General features: G+C 38.8%; 1 protein-coding gene across 3 annotated transcripts in view; it reads left to right on the plus strand.

Annotated features, from left to right (window-relative positions):
- The window catches only part of tenm4 (teneurin transmembrane protein 4), a 2228071-nt gene that overhangs the window by 1655860 nt on the left and 557888 nt on the right, over positions 1-14323 (plus strand). For all 3 annotated transcript variants that reach the window (XM_073043455.1, XM_073043454.1, XM_073043453.1), the window contains one exon: positions 12167-12442. In XM_073043455.1, the coding sequence (XP_072899556.1) occupies positions 12217-12442 (226 nt within the window). In that variant the 5' untranslated portion in view covers positions 12167-12216. The remainder of the gene's footprint in view (positions 1-12166; positions 12443-14323) is intronic.

Consider the following 14323-nt stretch of genomic DNA (forward strand, 5'->3'; position numbering starts at 1 on the left):
GTAAATTTACAACAAATTATTCACAAGCAATGCTGTGTTTAAAGTCATGTACAAATCCAGAGAGGCATAAATGAAGACCTAGATGCTTGGTTTTGCTGAAAAGATGATGGTACACTCATAATTTCATCTGATCCGTTAACATAATCTATTGCTCATATTGCATACCAGAGTGACAATAGTAATTAGGACCCAGCCAATTCAAAGTATTGAATTTCAGCAAGCAATGACATGGAAATTCAACCCAAACTGTAAAGAAGCAAGCTCTGATGGAAAAATGCCCTTTTCATTAATGCTCCATTTAATTATCCAGCTGGGGAGAGGTAAGCAAAAGTTGACAGACGTGAATGATTACAAAGACAGAAGGGTGCCCAGGATTAAAATAATTCAGATAATTTCTGCCTAAGATTAGGAGCTCTAATGCTCAAAAGTCTGATTAAAAAGTACAGCAATAAGATTTCAGTTTGAAGTGAAGATGAACAGTGCAATAGCTTCTGTTTTCTCATCGCTTTAGTTTTGCCGTGACGTCAACAACTTTTGTTAATTGCTGCAGATTAATTTGAGCAAAATTTTATTTGTTGAAAATCTGAATTAGTCATGGCTTGCACAGAGATAAAACCGTCATGGTAATAAACTTCTGATTTTTTTCAAAGAAATTGCATTTTTACTGAAAAATACAAAAAAAGTATTTTCAGGATAATAGAGGCTTTTGTTTATGGAGCTAGAGCCACTATTCAATAAAGCTTTGTGGTTGTCAAAGTTAGTAGAAGGCAATTTAGGTTAACAAAGAGACCTTTTATCTCAAAGAAATCACTTGTTTCATTCAATCCAATATATTTTATTGTTGAACTTTCTTTCACTAGTGCTGTGAATTATACAGCAAGTTTTGAGATAGGTCCCAACAGTGAAAACCTGCGTTGCTGAATTATGCATAAAATACTTGATTGAAACTATTGTTTACTTAAATTGGAGTAGTTTTTCAGTGGTGTCATTGTAGCTTTTCTCTGAAATAACAACAAATTTCAAAATATTACATGTATTTTCTGTCACAAAGCTGTAGATAAAAAATAGATTACACATTTGGAGTATCAAATCAATGCTTCACCAACACACTGTCCAGAGAAGGTTGGAATGTCTCTTTGATCTTTATATTTGGTCATTGGCCATCACAGTTTGACATGCACCAGCCAGAATTTAGAAGGCAGGTTTGAGGTGAAAAACATAAAGAGAAAAATAATGAAAGAAAGTCATCATTTAAGGATAACAAAGAAAGAAGGAATGGAGGTAGTGTCAGCAAAATTACCTATCTACTCACTAGGCTTAAGCAAGTGAACGGTGTTCATATGCATTTATTCAGAGAGTAATTAAGCCAAATAGACAATTTTTCTTGAGTATGATCAACAGTGGTCAGTTGACCCCAATTAGGAGGACACTAGGGATGTTCTTTCAAATGCACTGATAGAAACTGCTATATTCCCTTTTAATAGCTCAAAAATAGTGCTATGGGTTGTACTGATGCCATTTATGAATACTGAGAGCTTTTACAGCATATTATGAAGGTATCCCTATATAATGCAGTTCTGTGACACCCTCACTGAGGTGTATTTAATTGATCTATCACAAGTTAAGAAGGCTCCCGGCATTTAGCCCTGACTGTGCATTCTCCGTAGCCACCTCTCAAAGGGACCTCCTTTCTAACTACAAGCCAGTGTGATGTGTTAATCAATGGATTTTCCATAGATATCAGCCAGGTAGAGCAGTGTTCCCAATTTGCAACAGAGACCTTGACAGGTTGGAGAAGAGACGATTGCAGGAAGCCACTGTGCATCTGGCTGGAGGCGCTCAACAAGGACTTAACAGGAATGGATTTTAATGGCAGCTGAAGGAAATGTAGATGAAGTCTTCTCTAGGTATGAGGCTTGGCTGACCTCCCTAATGCAGCAGCGTTGCAGAAAATTCAGGTGTGTTGGAGATGAACGATCCTGAGAAAGGAATCAGAGACTCACATTGAACCTATCTCTGTGGACAAAACAGTTAAGGCAAAGGAGAAGATGTATTTGATGTTACAGTGGGTCAAAAACCTCTGAGAATAGAAAATGGAGTGTGACTCGTCATCCTTTAAATCACACAATGTCAGGAAAAATGTGGTTAGTATAAGCTAGTTGTGCTATGAGTAAACAAGGACTGCCATTAATCAAACAATGAGGTTGGAGATCACACTGTGTAAAGAGCAAAATTTGTCTCCACTGTTGACACTACTTGCGAGGCTGGTGGGGGGATTGAAGGCTTTAGAGACAGTTTTTTATTCAGTAGGAAGGAGCTGGGAAAAATTCCGCTCTAATGTTAGGTGCTGAGTTTTCTATTAGGCTAATCCCCTTGGTTGTATGGCTAAGATATAAACAGCCTGTAATGTTTCCACAGTTTAATCTGTTGACATATAATGTGAATGCTCTACACTACTCACCAATTGGAGGGTTAATGGTGCTCATTGAACCCTACGCCAGGAATAAATCAATGGTTTCGAAAGAGGCAGAGAGGAGAACACTGAAAAATTACTCCCTCTTCCTGAGTACTGTTAAAGAATTATTCTCCAGAATTGTGAAGACAATTGGATTCTTACACATATATTTTGAATTAATCATATATATAATATAACAATCATATATAACAATCACAGCACGGAAACAGGCCATTCCGGCCCTCCTAGTCCATGCCGAACTCTTAATCTCACCTAGTCCCACCTACCCGCACTCAGCCCATAACCCTCCACTCAGTTCCTGTCCATATACCTATCCAATTTTACCTTAAATGACACAACTGAACTGGCCTCTACTACTTCTACAGGAATGTATGATGTACAGATTTCGAGAGCACATTTGGTCATCTGAAAGTTTAACACACTTGTTAAAATTCCTGCAACAAGAAGTTCAGCATTTTGTTTGAAGCAGTGCTGCACCTATGCTAGTAGGGTAAAGAAAGTAATTCTATATCAGCAATATTATTAGTACTGCCATGTTGTCTGAAAATATAATTTTAAGTTGAATGTAAAATGTCATTGAGATGATGCAGTTGAATTCTTTGTAACATTTAATTTCTAAAGATGATTTTGATTTGTTGGGTTGTACACTTCAGTGAATATAATTTGAATCTAGTCTGATTTATTTTCTTTGTTGTATTTGTTGCAAATCAACCGTCACAGAGGATGCGTTTGAAGAAACAGGTCTGGTGTAGTTTTCAACTCTAGTCTTGTTTTGTCTCATTTTGACAGAAATCCTCAGATACATCCATGGTCACTGTCAGCATTTTAAAATGAGAGTCAACACTTCAAACCATGAAAATATTTTAGTACTTCACTGGGAAAATCGGTGTTTTCTATAGGATTAGATATATTCTATTAGATTCTGTTAATCATTTACCTTTAATAGTGGACTGACAGCTGTCAACACTAATCAAACAATTGGAAAGTGGAAATGATTGCACATATTATTTTCAGTCATTACGAATTTTTCACTGCCATAACAAAAAAATAAACCAGTCCCTTGCAAATATTTGTTGCTGTGGTAGCAATAGAGCTGTTAGTGCTTGCCACAACTTACTTGTAAAATTAATAGACCTGTTTGCCATTGATGATACTGCATAATGTCAACAATCCCACGAATCCCCAGTATGTTCTCGTGTTGTAAGCCAACAATGGAGCATTTTGTATAGATACCAATTATTAATGTTGTGTCCAGTTTCAGAAAAATGTTGGAGTAATAAGAGCATTACCAAGCTGAAAAAAAAGCTCTCAATTGTAGAAGCCACCCAACAAAACAATGAATTGGCCTGCTTGGTTTGATTCTTACAGAACGGTCCGCTAAATAAGATAGGTTTGCAAAGAAGCAAAACAAGGGGCTAAAGGGAATGGCCCCTGAATAACTCAGAGACAGTGCAAAACACAACAGCCCAGATCCATTTGTCTGATGCTTATAAATGATTTCAACTGATTCACATCAATAGGAAGCCCAGTTGCACAAGGACAAAGGGGAAGTGAGTTATTGAGCGGCAAGTGATAGTAGTTGTTTATTGAACAGAATCTTAAGTTGGGATGCACGTAAGAATATTGGAGATATCACGCTTTCATTTTCTTTTGTGGAATGGGAAGCTATGTTGAGAGAGATGGAGCAGGAGAGATGTCTTTCCACGAGTTCCGTGAAACCCTCCAGAGGTGCTGAGATATCAGAGGGAAGAGATCATCGTGTGCAATCAACAGGGATGCCCTGCATACAGTGATGCAGAGAGATCAGTAATTTTGCAAACAAGGAGGGTCAAGGATGGTGAACATTCTTCAAATGTTGTATCCCGTTACCTCCTTCCTCTTTGACAGACCATTGGGTCAAGGATCACTCTGGCTCTTTCAGCTGTCAAGTGATTGAAGTGTTTGCTGTGGGATCTATGGACTCTGCCACAGGTGGGGTAAGTGGGGCTTGTCTGGGAGGGTAGGTGAGTAGTTTAGTGCAATGTGTAGTGCCTCCAAGTGAAACATCAGTGAAACTTGAGGGGTTCAATGCCTTCCCAGGTGCTTTTCTTTATTTTAAGTAATCACATGACAAGAATTCAGTTTTTAGTCTCTGAGATCATGACTTTGAGAGCATCTTCCTCAGTTGTTTTTTGGAATTCTGTTCCAATTTGGAGCCTGTAGTTGATGGCTTGTTTCTAAAATGTTGTATTAAGTGCATGGATGATGTGACTCACTCACTAATGCTGCTTAAGCAGACCAGAGCTTATTTTGTTAAGTATGAATCGAGGATTGTTGAGGTTTACTGACCATGCTCTGTATCTATCAGGACTTGAAATGAGTATTCATATGCTTCAGCATGTGCTCAGACGTTTAGCACTGTGACAAGATTTATATCCACACTTTACATCTTCTATACACTGCCAGCTTTCAGCCATCACTGATTGCATGATATTCAGGCACAATTCCAAATCGTTCAAAATCACTGCATGACAATCACTGATATGCTGACGTGTTACTTTGCAAGAAGTGCTGCCACACAACTGGAAGCTCTAGCTGATAAAAGGCAATGGATAGTTACGGCCGCATCATTCCGAACAGTGTAAAAGACATCAGGGTCAGAAGTCAGTTTGCCACCAGGTAGCCCTTGTTACTCAGTGGGCGTTAATGCATGTACGTGATGTACTGTCTGTAGTTAAACGTTAGCTAGGTATTGAAAGAGTACAATTTTTCTGGGTGAGTTTCATCTCTAAATTGCCATAGAGCAATGCCACCCCAAACCATAAAGAACCTGCAATCCTTAAAACCCCATACGCTGTGTTCAACTGCTGTAGTCATCAGCTGCATGATGTTGCAAACATCTCCCGCTCCAGGAGCACGATACATAAATTTGCATGTTATTGGCAGTAACTTCCAGTTCTCATTCCTCCATGAAATAGGAGTTGTGGCTATTGTAAGTGGCTGATATTAGTGAAGATCTCCTTTTTAATACGTGGATTAACCACACGTACTTACTTGCTAAGATTCTTGGAGAATGATTCCCCTTAAGGAGCTGGGTAAGCATGACTTCCCACTCAGAGTCCTTCTCCTCTCTTCCTCCCAACCAGCAACTGACCGGCAAGTTAAGTTTCTGGTGAGGAAGGTGATGGACACAAAAGAATAAAGGAAATGGGAGAAAGACTAGACTATCTGACCCCTGAGCCTACCCAACAATTCAGTATGATAGCTTCTGACCTACCCGAGGCCTCAGCACTTCTTCTTCACCAGATTCCCATAGCTTCAATGACCTGATCTTTCAAAAGTGTATCTGCATTTGCCTTACACACCTCTAGTGATCTACCTTCCATAGCCCCGTGGGACAAAGAATTCCAGAGATTTACTACCATTTTGAGAAGAAATTTTTACTCTACATCTTTGTAAACAAGCACCCCCTTGTAAGTATGTTCCTTGTTGAAGGACCACCTAGCAGTGAAAGTACTGCTGTACCATGTCAAACTTCTCGGAAGAATGAAGACCATTCATCATTCTTCTAAACTCTAGTGAGTACAGACCCAAGCTGTTTTGCCTCTCTTCAGTGGTTTAATTGTTCCATTTAATATCAGAGACTGCATGCAGTATACAGCCTGAAATTCTTATTCTTTGCCGACGTCCATGAAGCAGAAGAAAACTCCAAAGAATGAATGACAGGAAAGTTTTAGAACCCCGAAGCCCCCCACCTCCCTCCCACACGCAAGCAGCAGCGAAGCATCAACCCTACGCCTTTCCCCGAACCCCACCTGTACTAGCAGGAAGCATCAGTGCCCATCACCCACCAAGCAAGCCCCCAGAGAGCCCAAAAAAACTACAGTCCATAACCCAGCACTTCAACATGCCACAGGCTCAATCTGTCACTAACAAGGGATCACTCCTTCCACAGCAAGAGAGAGACCAACCTCTTGATAGGCCAACCATCTTATCCCTGGTAAGTCTCCTTTGGACTGCTTCCATTGCTGCTATAATATCCTTTTAGGTTACGGGGCCAAAACTGTGGCGCAGTACTCTGAGTGTGTCATCACTGACATCCATTACAATTGCCAAAAAACCTCTGTATTCGTAATCTCCATGTCCTTTGGAATGAAACCAAAATGCGGTTTGCCTTCTTATTGACTTATTGGTCTTGCTTGCTAGCTTGTTGTGATTTACATAGTAAAACACACACAAAATGTTTGAGGAACTCAACAGGTTAGGCAGCATCTATGGAATTGAATAAAGAGTTGACTTTTCAGGCTGTGACCCTTCTTCAGAACTGGAAAGGAAAGAGGAAAATGGTAGAATAAAAAGGTGAGGGGAGGGGAAGGATAGTTAGATGGTGATAGATGAGGCCAGGTGGGTTTGAAAGGTAAAGGGCTGGAGAAGGAGGAATCTGATAGGAGAGGGAAGTTGGACCATGGGAGAAAAGGAAGAATTGGCACCAGGGCGAAGAGATAGACAGGTGAGAGGGGATTCAATGCCGTGACCTCTGAATTTATGCACCTCTTATGCAAAACTTTCCAAATGTCTTTTGGAAATTTGATTACACTACTTCTACTGGTTTCCACCTCTCACCTGTCCGTGAGACTATCTCCCATCTTCGAAGAATTTAAGCTTTCTTATATGTTTTGTCCTTTCCTCTTTAGTTAATGAGTCCATCATTATGTCCACATTAGATACTCAATTAGCTGTCCTATAATTACCCACCTGTTGTCTTCCTCTCTTCTTGAACAATAGAATCACATTTGCTGTTTTCCAATCTTCTCGTACCCTCCTCAAACTTGGTGAATTTTGAAAAATTGCAGCAAATGGGGCCACTCTCTCTGCAGCCACTTTGTTTGAGGCTCTTGATTACAGGCCAACAGCTGCTGACAACTGGGTTGCATTTAATCCTCTGAGCTTTTCTAATATTATGTCCTTTATAAGTTCTTCCATGTTATCTAAAATTAACCCAGCTGCTACCTTTAGGCTATTATGGTGTCGTGCACAATAAACAATTATGCCAAAGATTTATTTAATGATACTACCTTCTGGCATTCAAGTGCATGTTTTGCTCTATAAAGTTTGGAGTAGATTTTTATTTGGAGCATTGATGACCAATTAGGTAATCCTGGCATAAATTCTCAAAAGCATCTGTCCAATCTAATTTTTTTCTTGATGTTTATTTGCAACAGATGAGTTAATGTTCTGCTCCCTCAATACAATGATGGGGTGGAATAATATGTGAATATTTTGAGAAGAAGCCATCTCATACATTCCTCTCTTAATTTAGTCTATGAATTACCCAACCTAACCACACTGTCAGTGATCTGTGTATTTCCTCCACTGGTTAAACAGATGGGCCCAACTTATTGTCACCCCATCTGTCAAAACCAGTGAGGAATTCTTCAGCTGAATGTTCAAAGTCCTATTAAAATCACTTGCAACTTCAATGACAAATGCACTGGTTATTGTTTCAGTGCTTTGCTGTCATTGACTACATGTTTTTATATGTTACCTTGGTCTCCTTTCCTCTCAAGTCTGTCATTGCTAAATTTGACAGACATTGTGGTTTGTTAAGAATAATGAACAGAAGGAATTGGCTGACTGCAGTGATTTTAGCACTGAGAAGGTACAAGTCCCTCAGTTCTCACACCACCAGGTTCAAGAGCAGTTACTACCCCTCAAGCATTAAGTACTTGAACAAAAGGGGTTAATAGCACTCAATTTCACTTGCCCCACCGTTGGAAAGTTCCCACAACCAATGAACTCACTTTCAAGGATGTATCATCTCATGTTCTTGTTTTTTATTGCTATTTATTTATGTTTGCATTTGCACATTTTGTTGTCTTCTGAACTCTGGTTGATCTTTCATTGATCCTGTTATAGGTACTATTCTGGAGATTTGTTGAGTATGCCCAAAAATGAACCTCGGGGTTGTGTATGGTAACATGTATTTACTTTAATAATAAGATTTACTTTGAACTTTATAAGGTTCAAATGTTCCTCCTCAAGTTCATGTGCCTCAAAATTTATGTGGTCCAAAGTACTAGGGATTGCAATGTAACAGAGTTCCTAACACAAAGTTCAGAATTCATTTTGTTACTTACTTCAGTCTTTTTAACTTGGGAAGAACCATAGGAAGATTTGTAACATATCTCCAATTATGCCTTCATGGAGAGGTGTGGCAAGTGAATCAATCATGGTATATATCATCAGCCACATTAGTGGAGTGTTTATCATTCCACCTTTCAAAGTCAGGAAGTTTATGAAGATTACATAACTTGGAATAAAGCTGTTCTTTCCAATTTCAGAGTGATATTAGAATCAGGTCCATTATCACTGTTGTGTCATGAAATTTGTTTTACAGGAGTAGGCCAGTGCAAGACATATAAAACTATTATGTTACAAAAACAAATAACTAGTGTAAAGGACAAATTAAAAGTTAGCGTTGATGGGTTCATGACCCTTTCAGAAATCTGACGAGGAGGGGAAGAAGCTGTTCTTAAAATGTTAGGTCTTCAGGCTCCTGTACCTCCTCACTGATGGTAGTGTTCCAAGTATTACCACTTATAATAATGATCAGTGAGGCACAGAGAGGTCTGTATTTTTTGACAATTACCTTTATTGTTTAAACTAATGAGTACGTGAATTCATACACTAAATACCTTATATGCACACCCGCTAAGTATCCTGAATAGTCAAAGAATAGCAAAGATGTTGCCCTGACAAAGTAGTCTACGCTGGCCAGGCCACGTGTTCCACACAGGGTCACTCGTGCTTGTATTGGTGATGGTCATTCTTCGAAGTTACTGCTGCCAGCACAAATGAAGCATCCACTATTATATCCATTTCATATCAATTCAAATATTGCATCCCAGTGTCATTGGCCACAGGTCATGTGTTTGACCTTTGACACCTTGCTATTGGCTCTGCTCCATTTATTGCCCTCTTCACATCAAGTGATAGTCAATAATTTATGGCTCTTTGTTCTTAATCAGCAACCAGCACGAATCACTCCAGGCCAAATATTCACAAACCTGCATTCTATATTCAACCAGAGAACAAATGATCTCCAGTCCAATAGTTTACTCAAAGTATCATTGTGTCTTTAAAACGTTGATCAAGCCAAGCATGTCAAGCTCACCACGTGGAGAACAGAGTCATTTCACAAAATGGCAGCCTCCATCCCCAAACACGCCGCAGGAATGAAGACAATTGGTCTGTTTGCTTCCACTGTCCTTGATTCATTCGAATTCACTGATTTGTAGACTGCCGTTCTTTCTGGCCAACAGTTGTAAAATAATTAATTGGGAGACCACCTCCTGAAGATGCCAATGATGGTGAGTAGGGTTTTGCCTGGAATGGAGGTGGTCTTTTGTGATCCTGTGCTTTGGAGGCTCCATACAACACTGGGGTACAGCCGGTCAGACTGCCCTCCATCGTACAGTTGTGGAAATTTGTAAGCCTTTGGTGACATACCAAATCTTCTCCAACTCCTCATGAACGAGAGCCACTGACATGACTTTTGTAGTGATTGTAACAATGTGTTGGGACCAGGATAAATCCTCTGAGATGTTGTCAGTCAGGAACTTGAAACTGCCCACACTTGCCAAAGCTGATCCCTCAATGAGGGCATTTATTGGGTTGGAAAAGCACATTCTGAATCTTTGGTTGTGAAAGCTTATTTCTATCTAAAGTCCTATATCTATATGAATTTCTGATCTGTTATGTAAATTTCTAGTTCATCTTTACATCGTTCCCATCTCCCATCTCCTTACAGTGAAGATCACACTGTAATACACACATGCACACGCACAGCAGATTGCAAATTCTGGCAGGTTTGTTTCTGAAGAAAACTGACTATGTCCTCTTAAAAAGAAACTGTGCCTGAAAATGAGTAATCAGAATATGAAAGGAATACTTTTTTCTTGATGCTTGTCCTGTTCCATATCCATAACTCTTCAGATTGTGCAGCATCGCACAATTCCACAGATCCCTTGTTGCTTTCAGGATTAGTCTTGGTGCCCTGTAAGGAGCAGAACCTCTGTCTAGTCTTTAAGTCTTTGCAATGCGAATGAGTGATGAAATAAGTGAGGGTACATAAAATTTGTATTTCAGACACTAGTTTGGAGCGTGGTGTTGTTTAACATTTGTATGGGACCAGACCAAGCAATTACCTGATTCCTGAAGAATCAGTGTTTTATTCTTTTAAAAACTCAGTTAAATTGGATGACAAATTACCATATTTGACATAGGTTGTAAGTGACAATACTACATCCAGCTGGGTCTTAATGTTCTGCAGCCTGGAAGTTTGAATCTCTCCAGAAGTGAATTCTCTTTTGTCCCAGAAGTACATTGTGTCTCCGAAGTTTGATCTGTTTTGTGTAGATTTCTTAGATTTTTATGCTTTTGGAATGCTTATAAACACTTATAGCAGTACCAAAAGCGCAACCAATGGTTGATCTAGAGTAGGGCTTCCCAGCCACGGAGTCTTTCCATTAATTGATTCCACGAACCCCTCAGCAAATGGTAAGGCTCCATGACATAAAAAAGGTTAGGAATTTTTGATCTAGAGTGATGGTTGGAAAGACAATTGCATCAATCTGATTGGTTTAGATTCTCTTTTATTTTAAATTGCTAGCTGTAGGTAGCTAGTTATTTTCATTTTTAACTTCAGCTATCAGCAACTAGGAAGTATTATAAATTTATCATCTATTACCTCTCAGCACTTTGGGTGTCATAGTTTCATGTAAACTGAACATTATGTTGTGACTGCTGAAACTCAGTGAAGCCATTTACCAAAAGGATAGCATTTGCTTTAAAATTATTTAAGCCTAGGTTCCAGTTGTGTCAGTAAGTATCATTACTTGTCAATTTAACGTGGTAGGATAATGAAATCACTAGAAGGAAAGGGTATTGTCAAAAAAAACCATCTCTTTACCTGAGAGTTACATTAAAATTGAAGAGATTTCTCCCTTCATGGAACTCTTGCACAGCTGAATCTCAATTATATATAGTGAGTTACTGTTAAACTCAGCATTAGGCCACTTGTTCAATGCTGTTCTGAATGGACAAGTATTTTTGGAGTGCCCTTTAAATGCTGCTTCCATCCTTGGCCACACATTTACTATTCAGCAGGCATGGATGAAGTTCATTTATAATGTGAGAATGCATATTAATAAGTGTTTCTGCAGGGCCTTAAGGATTTCCCATGTCAGCATAAATCAAGTAGCTGGTGCCATAACAATAATATTCATGAATTCTTTCCCAGGATCACCAGTAAATAATTTTATCCGTCAGGAAATGAGCAAGTAGCATTATGTCTACAGCAGTGGGGAAGCCCATATAATCACTGGCATGCAATTTGTCTGTTTGTAGATTGATTTTTGAATTAATTTGCCTTTTGTAAAGAAGTCTCCAGCAAAAACAGAAAAGAAATACGTAATTGCTTGCTCTATGATGGACGGCAGAAAGCTCGCTGTACACAATCAGAGCACTCCATGAGAATCCCCACACCTAACATAAAAGTGTGTGTCTTTAATAATAGAAGAAGAAACATTAAACCTATTCATAAAGAGGAAAGGACTTAACCAACCCGTTTTTCTGATGATAATCTGTTTGAACATCCATGTAAGTCTTAGAACTCTCTGTTGACCTTATATGTTTTGATCTTTCTTGCAGAATATCCTTCACAGCTAATTATTGATGTTGAGAAGTCAGTCAGTCAAACCATGGATATAAAAGAACGGAAACCTTACCGATCTTTAACTAAAAATAGGCGTGAAAAAGAGCGGCGATACACCAGTTCTTCAGTGGAAAGCGAAGACATCAAAATGCCTCACAAGTCCTACAGCTCCAGTGAAACGCTGAAAGCCTACGACCAGGACCCAAGGCTGGCCTATAGCAGCCGTGTCAAAGAAGCAGTTCATCAGGAATCAGATGAATACTGCAGACCAGGTACTTTACATTTTGTTTTAATTTGTGTTTACTGCTAAGTGCAAACATAAAGAATGAAAGCAGCCAGTAAAGAGAAACAGTAACATCACAAGAACAAAGATGGTAGAAAATGAGGTACATAGCCCAATATGTTTCTCAGTTAAAAGTAACACAGTAGTTACACCCCAATCAGAAAATCCCTTCAAGCATCCGTTATAGAAACAAGCATTTCAACTGCAGTCCCTGGTATAAAATAAATCGGGACTAAATTACAAAAGAGGTGAAGTAGTTTCAAACAGGACAAAAGATTAAACGTGCAGAATATGCCAAGAAAGAAGGTGCTTAAAGGGAAGGGGGGAATTTATTTAAAGAGAATACTAGAGAATTGAGGCATGTTGACTGCAAAGTTATGGAGCAAAGTGAATGAAAGCATGGATGAAGTAAGGTTAGAGTAGACATCACTCTGATGTGTGTTGATTTTGGAAAGATCTAAAACCAATATTGTATAAGGTGCAAATAGGACTTGTCAGTGAAAAGTGTGCGGGACAGAATGCAGAATAAAGATCAGGTTTGCTTAGATGGACTAATGGTGGGTTGGTGACATAATCGGGAGAGATCAATCTTTAAGTTAATACAAACTCAGGTGAATTAATTAATTGGAGTTGCAGTATTGTAAAATAGGTATAACTGTAAAATATTAAAAGAGAAAAGAGTTATCAAGATTAATGTAGAATAATAATAAAAAGTGCAGTAATAGGTAACATGGGGCCTTTAAAAGCAGATGCAGGTCAAATGAAAATATTTATAAATGGCTATGTGATAAAGGACCATATATTCAAGTTTGCCTTTGACACAAAGATTGGTGGCATAGTAAGTAGTGTCGATTGGAGCATAAAATTGCAAAGAGACGTTGATGGATGATGTGAGTGGGTAAATCTGTCACAGATGGATTTCACGACAGGAAAGTATGAGATTGTCCATTCTGGATAAAACTGAATAGATCAGAGTTTTTTTTTATGTGGCTAAATAGTTGGCATTGGTGGAACTCCAAGGGGAATGAAACATCTTGTACACTACTCACAGGAACAAGGTAGTTCATGACAAAATAGAGAATTTCATTGAAGCAAGTACTAGCATCATTAGGTGATGAAAGAAAAAGTGAAAGGGATTTTTTGTTTATATCAATTCAAAGTTCTGAATAAACAATACTTCTGCGTAACTCTCTTTAAGGAAGATGGATTTATTGCTATTTGAAAGAAATGCAATACAAATTAACTTGAATATAAATTACAGTTGCATCTGGTATACAGAAAGTTGAAGCATAATTTCATTGAGGATTTAGCAATATTTAGAGGAGGTTACCAAATATATAGGAAATAATTACATTAAAGGAGGGTTTAGCACACAGGATTTCAGAGACAGGTTATCGGAAGGAAACATTTTTCACTTAAATATCAGAGGAATATGAACCTGATCCCACAACAACAATGGATAGAGGCTCAATAACTAATATTTTAAAGATTTTTTTTAAAGATTAGCTTTATTTGTCACACGTACATCAAAACAATGAAATGCGCCATTTGTGTCGATGACCAACACAATCTGAGGATGTGCTGAAGGCAGCCTGCAAGTGTTGTCATGTTTCTGGCACCAACATAGCATGTCCACAGCTTACTAAACCTAAACTGTAGCTCTTTGGACTGTGGGAGGAAACCAGAGTACCCAGAGGAAACCCACACGGTTATGGGGAGGACGTACAAAGCCTTTCCAGACAGCAGCAAGAATTGAACCCTGATTGCCGATCACTGGTGCTGTAATGAGTTGAACTAACTGCTGCACTACCATACTGCCAACATCAATAATATTAAGACAGAAATTGAAAATCTTCAGGCTGTAAAGGGC

This window comes from Hemitrygon akajei, chromosome 4 (assembly GCF_048418815.1).
Source record: "Hemitrygon akajei chromosome 4, sHemAka1.3, whole genome shotgun sequence".
Classification (NCBI taxonomy): Eukaryota; Metazoa; Chordata; class Chondrichthyes; order Myliobatiformes; family Dasyatidae; genus Hemitrygon; species Hemitrygon akajei.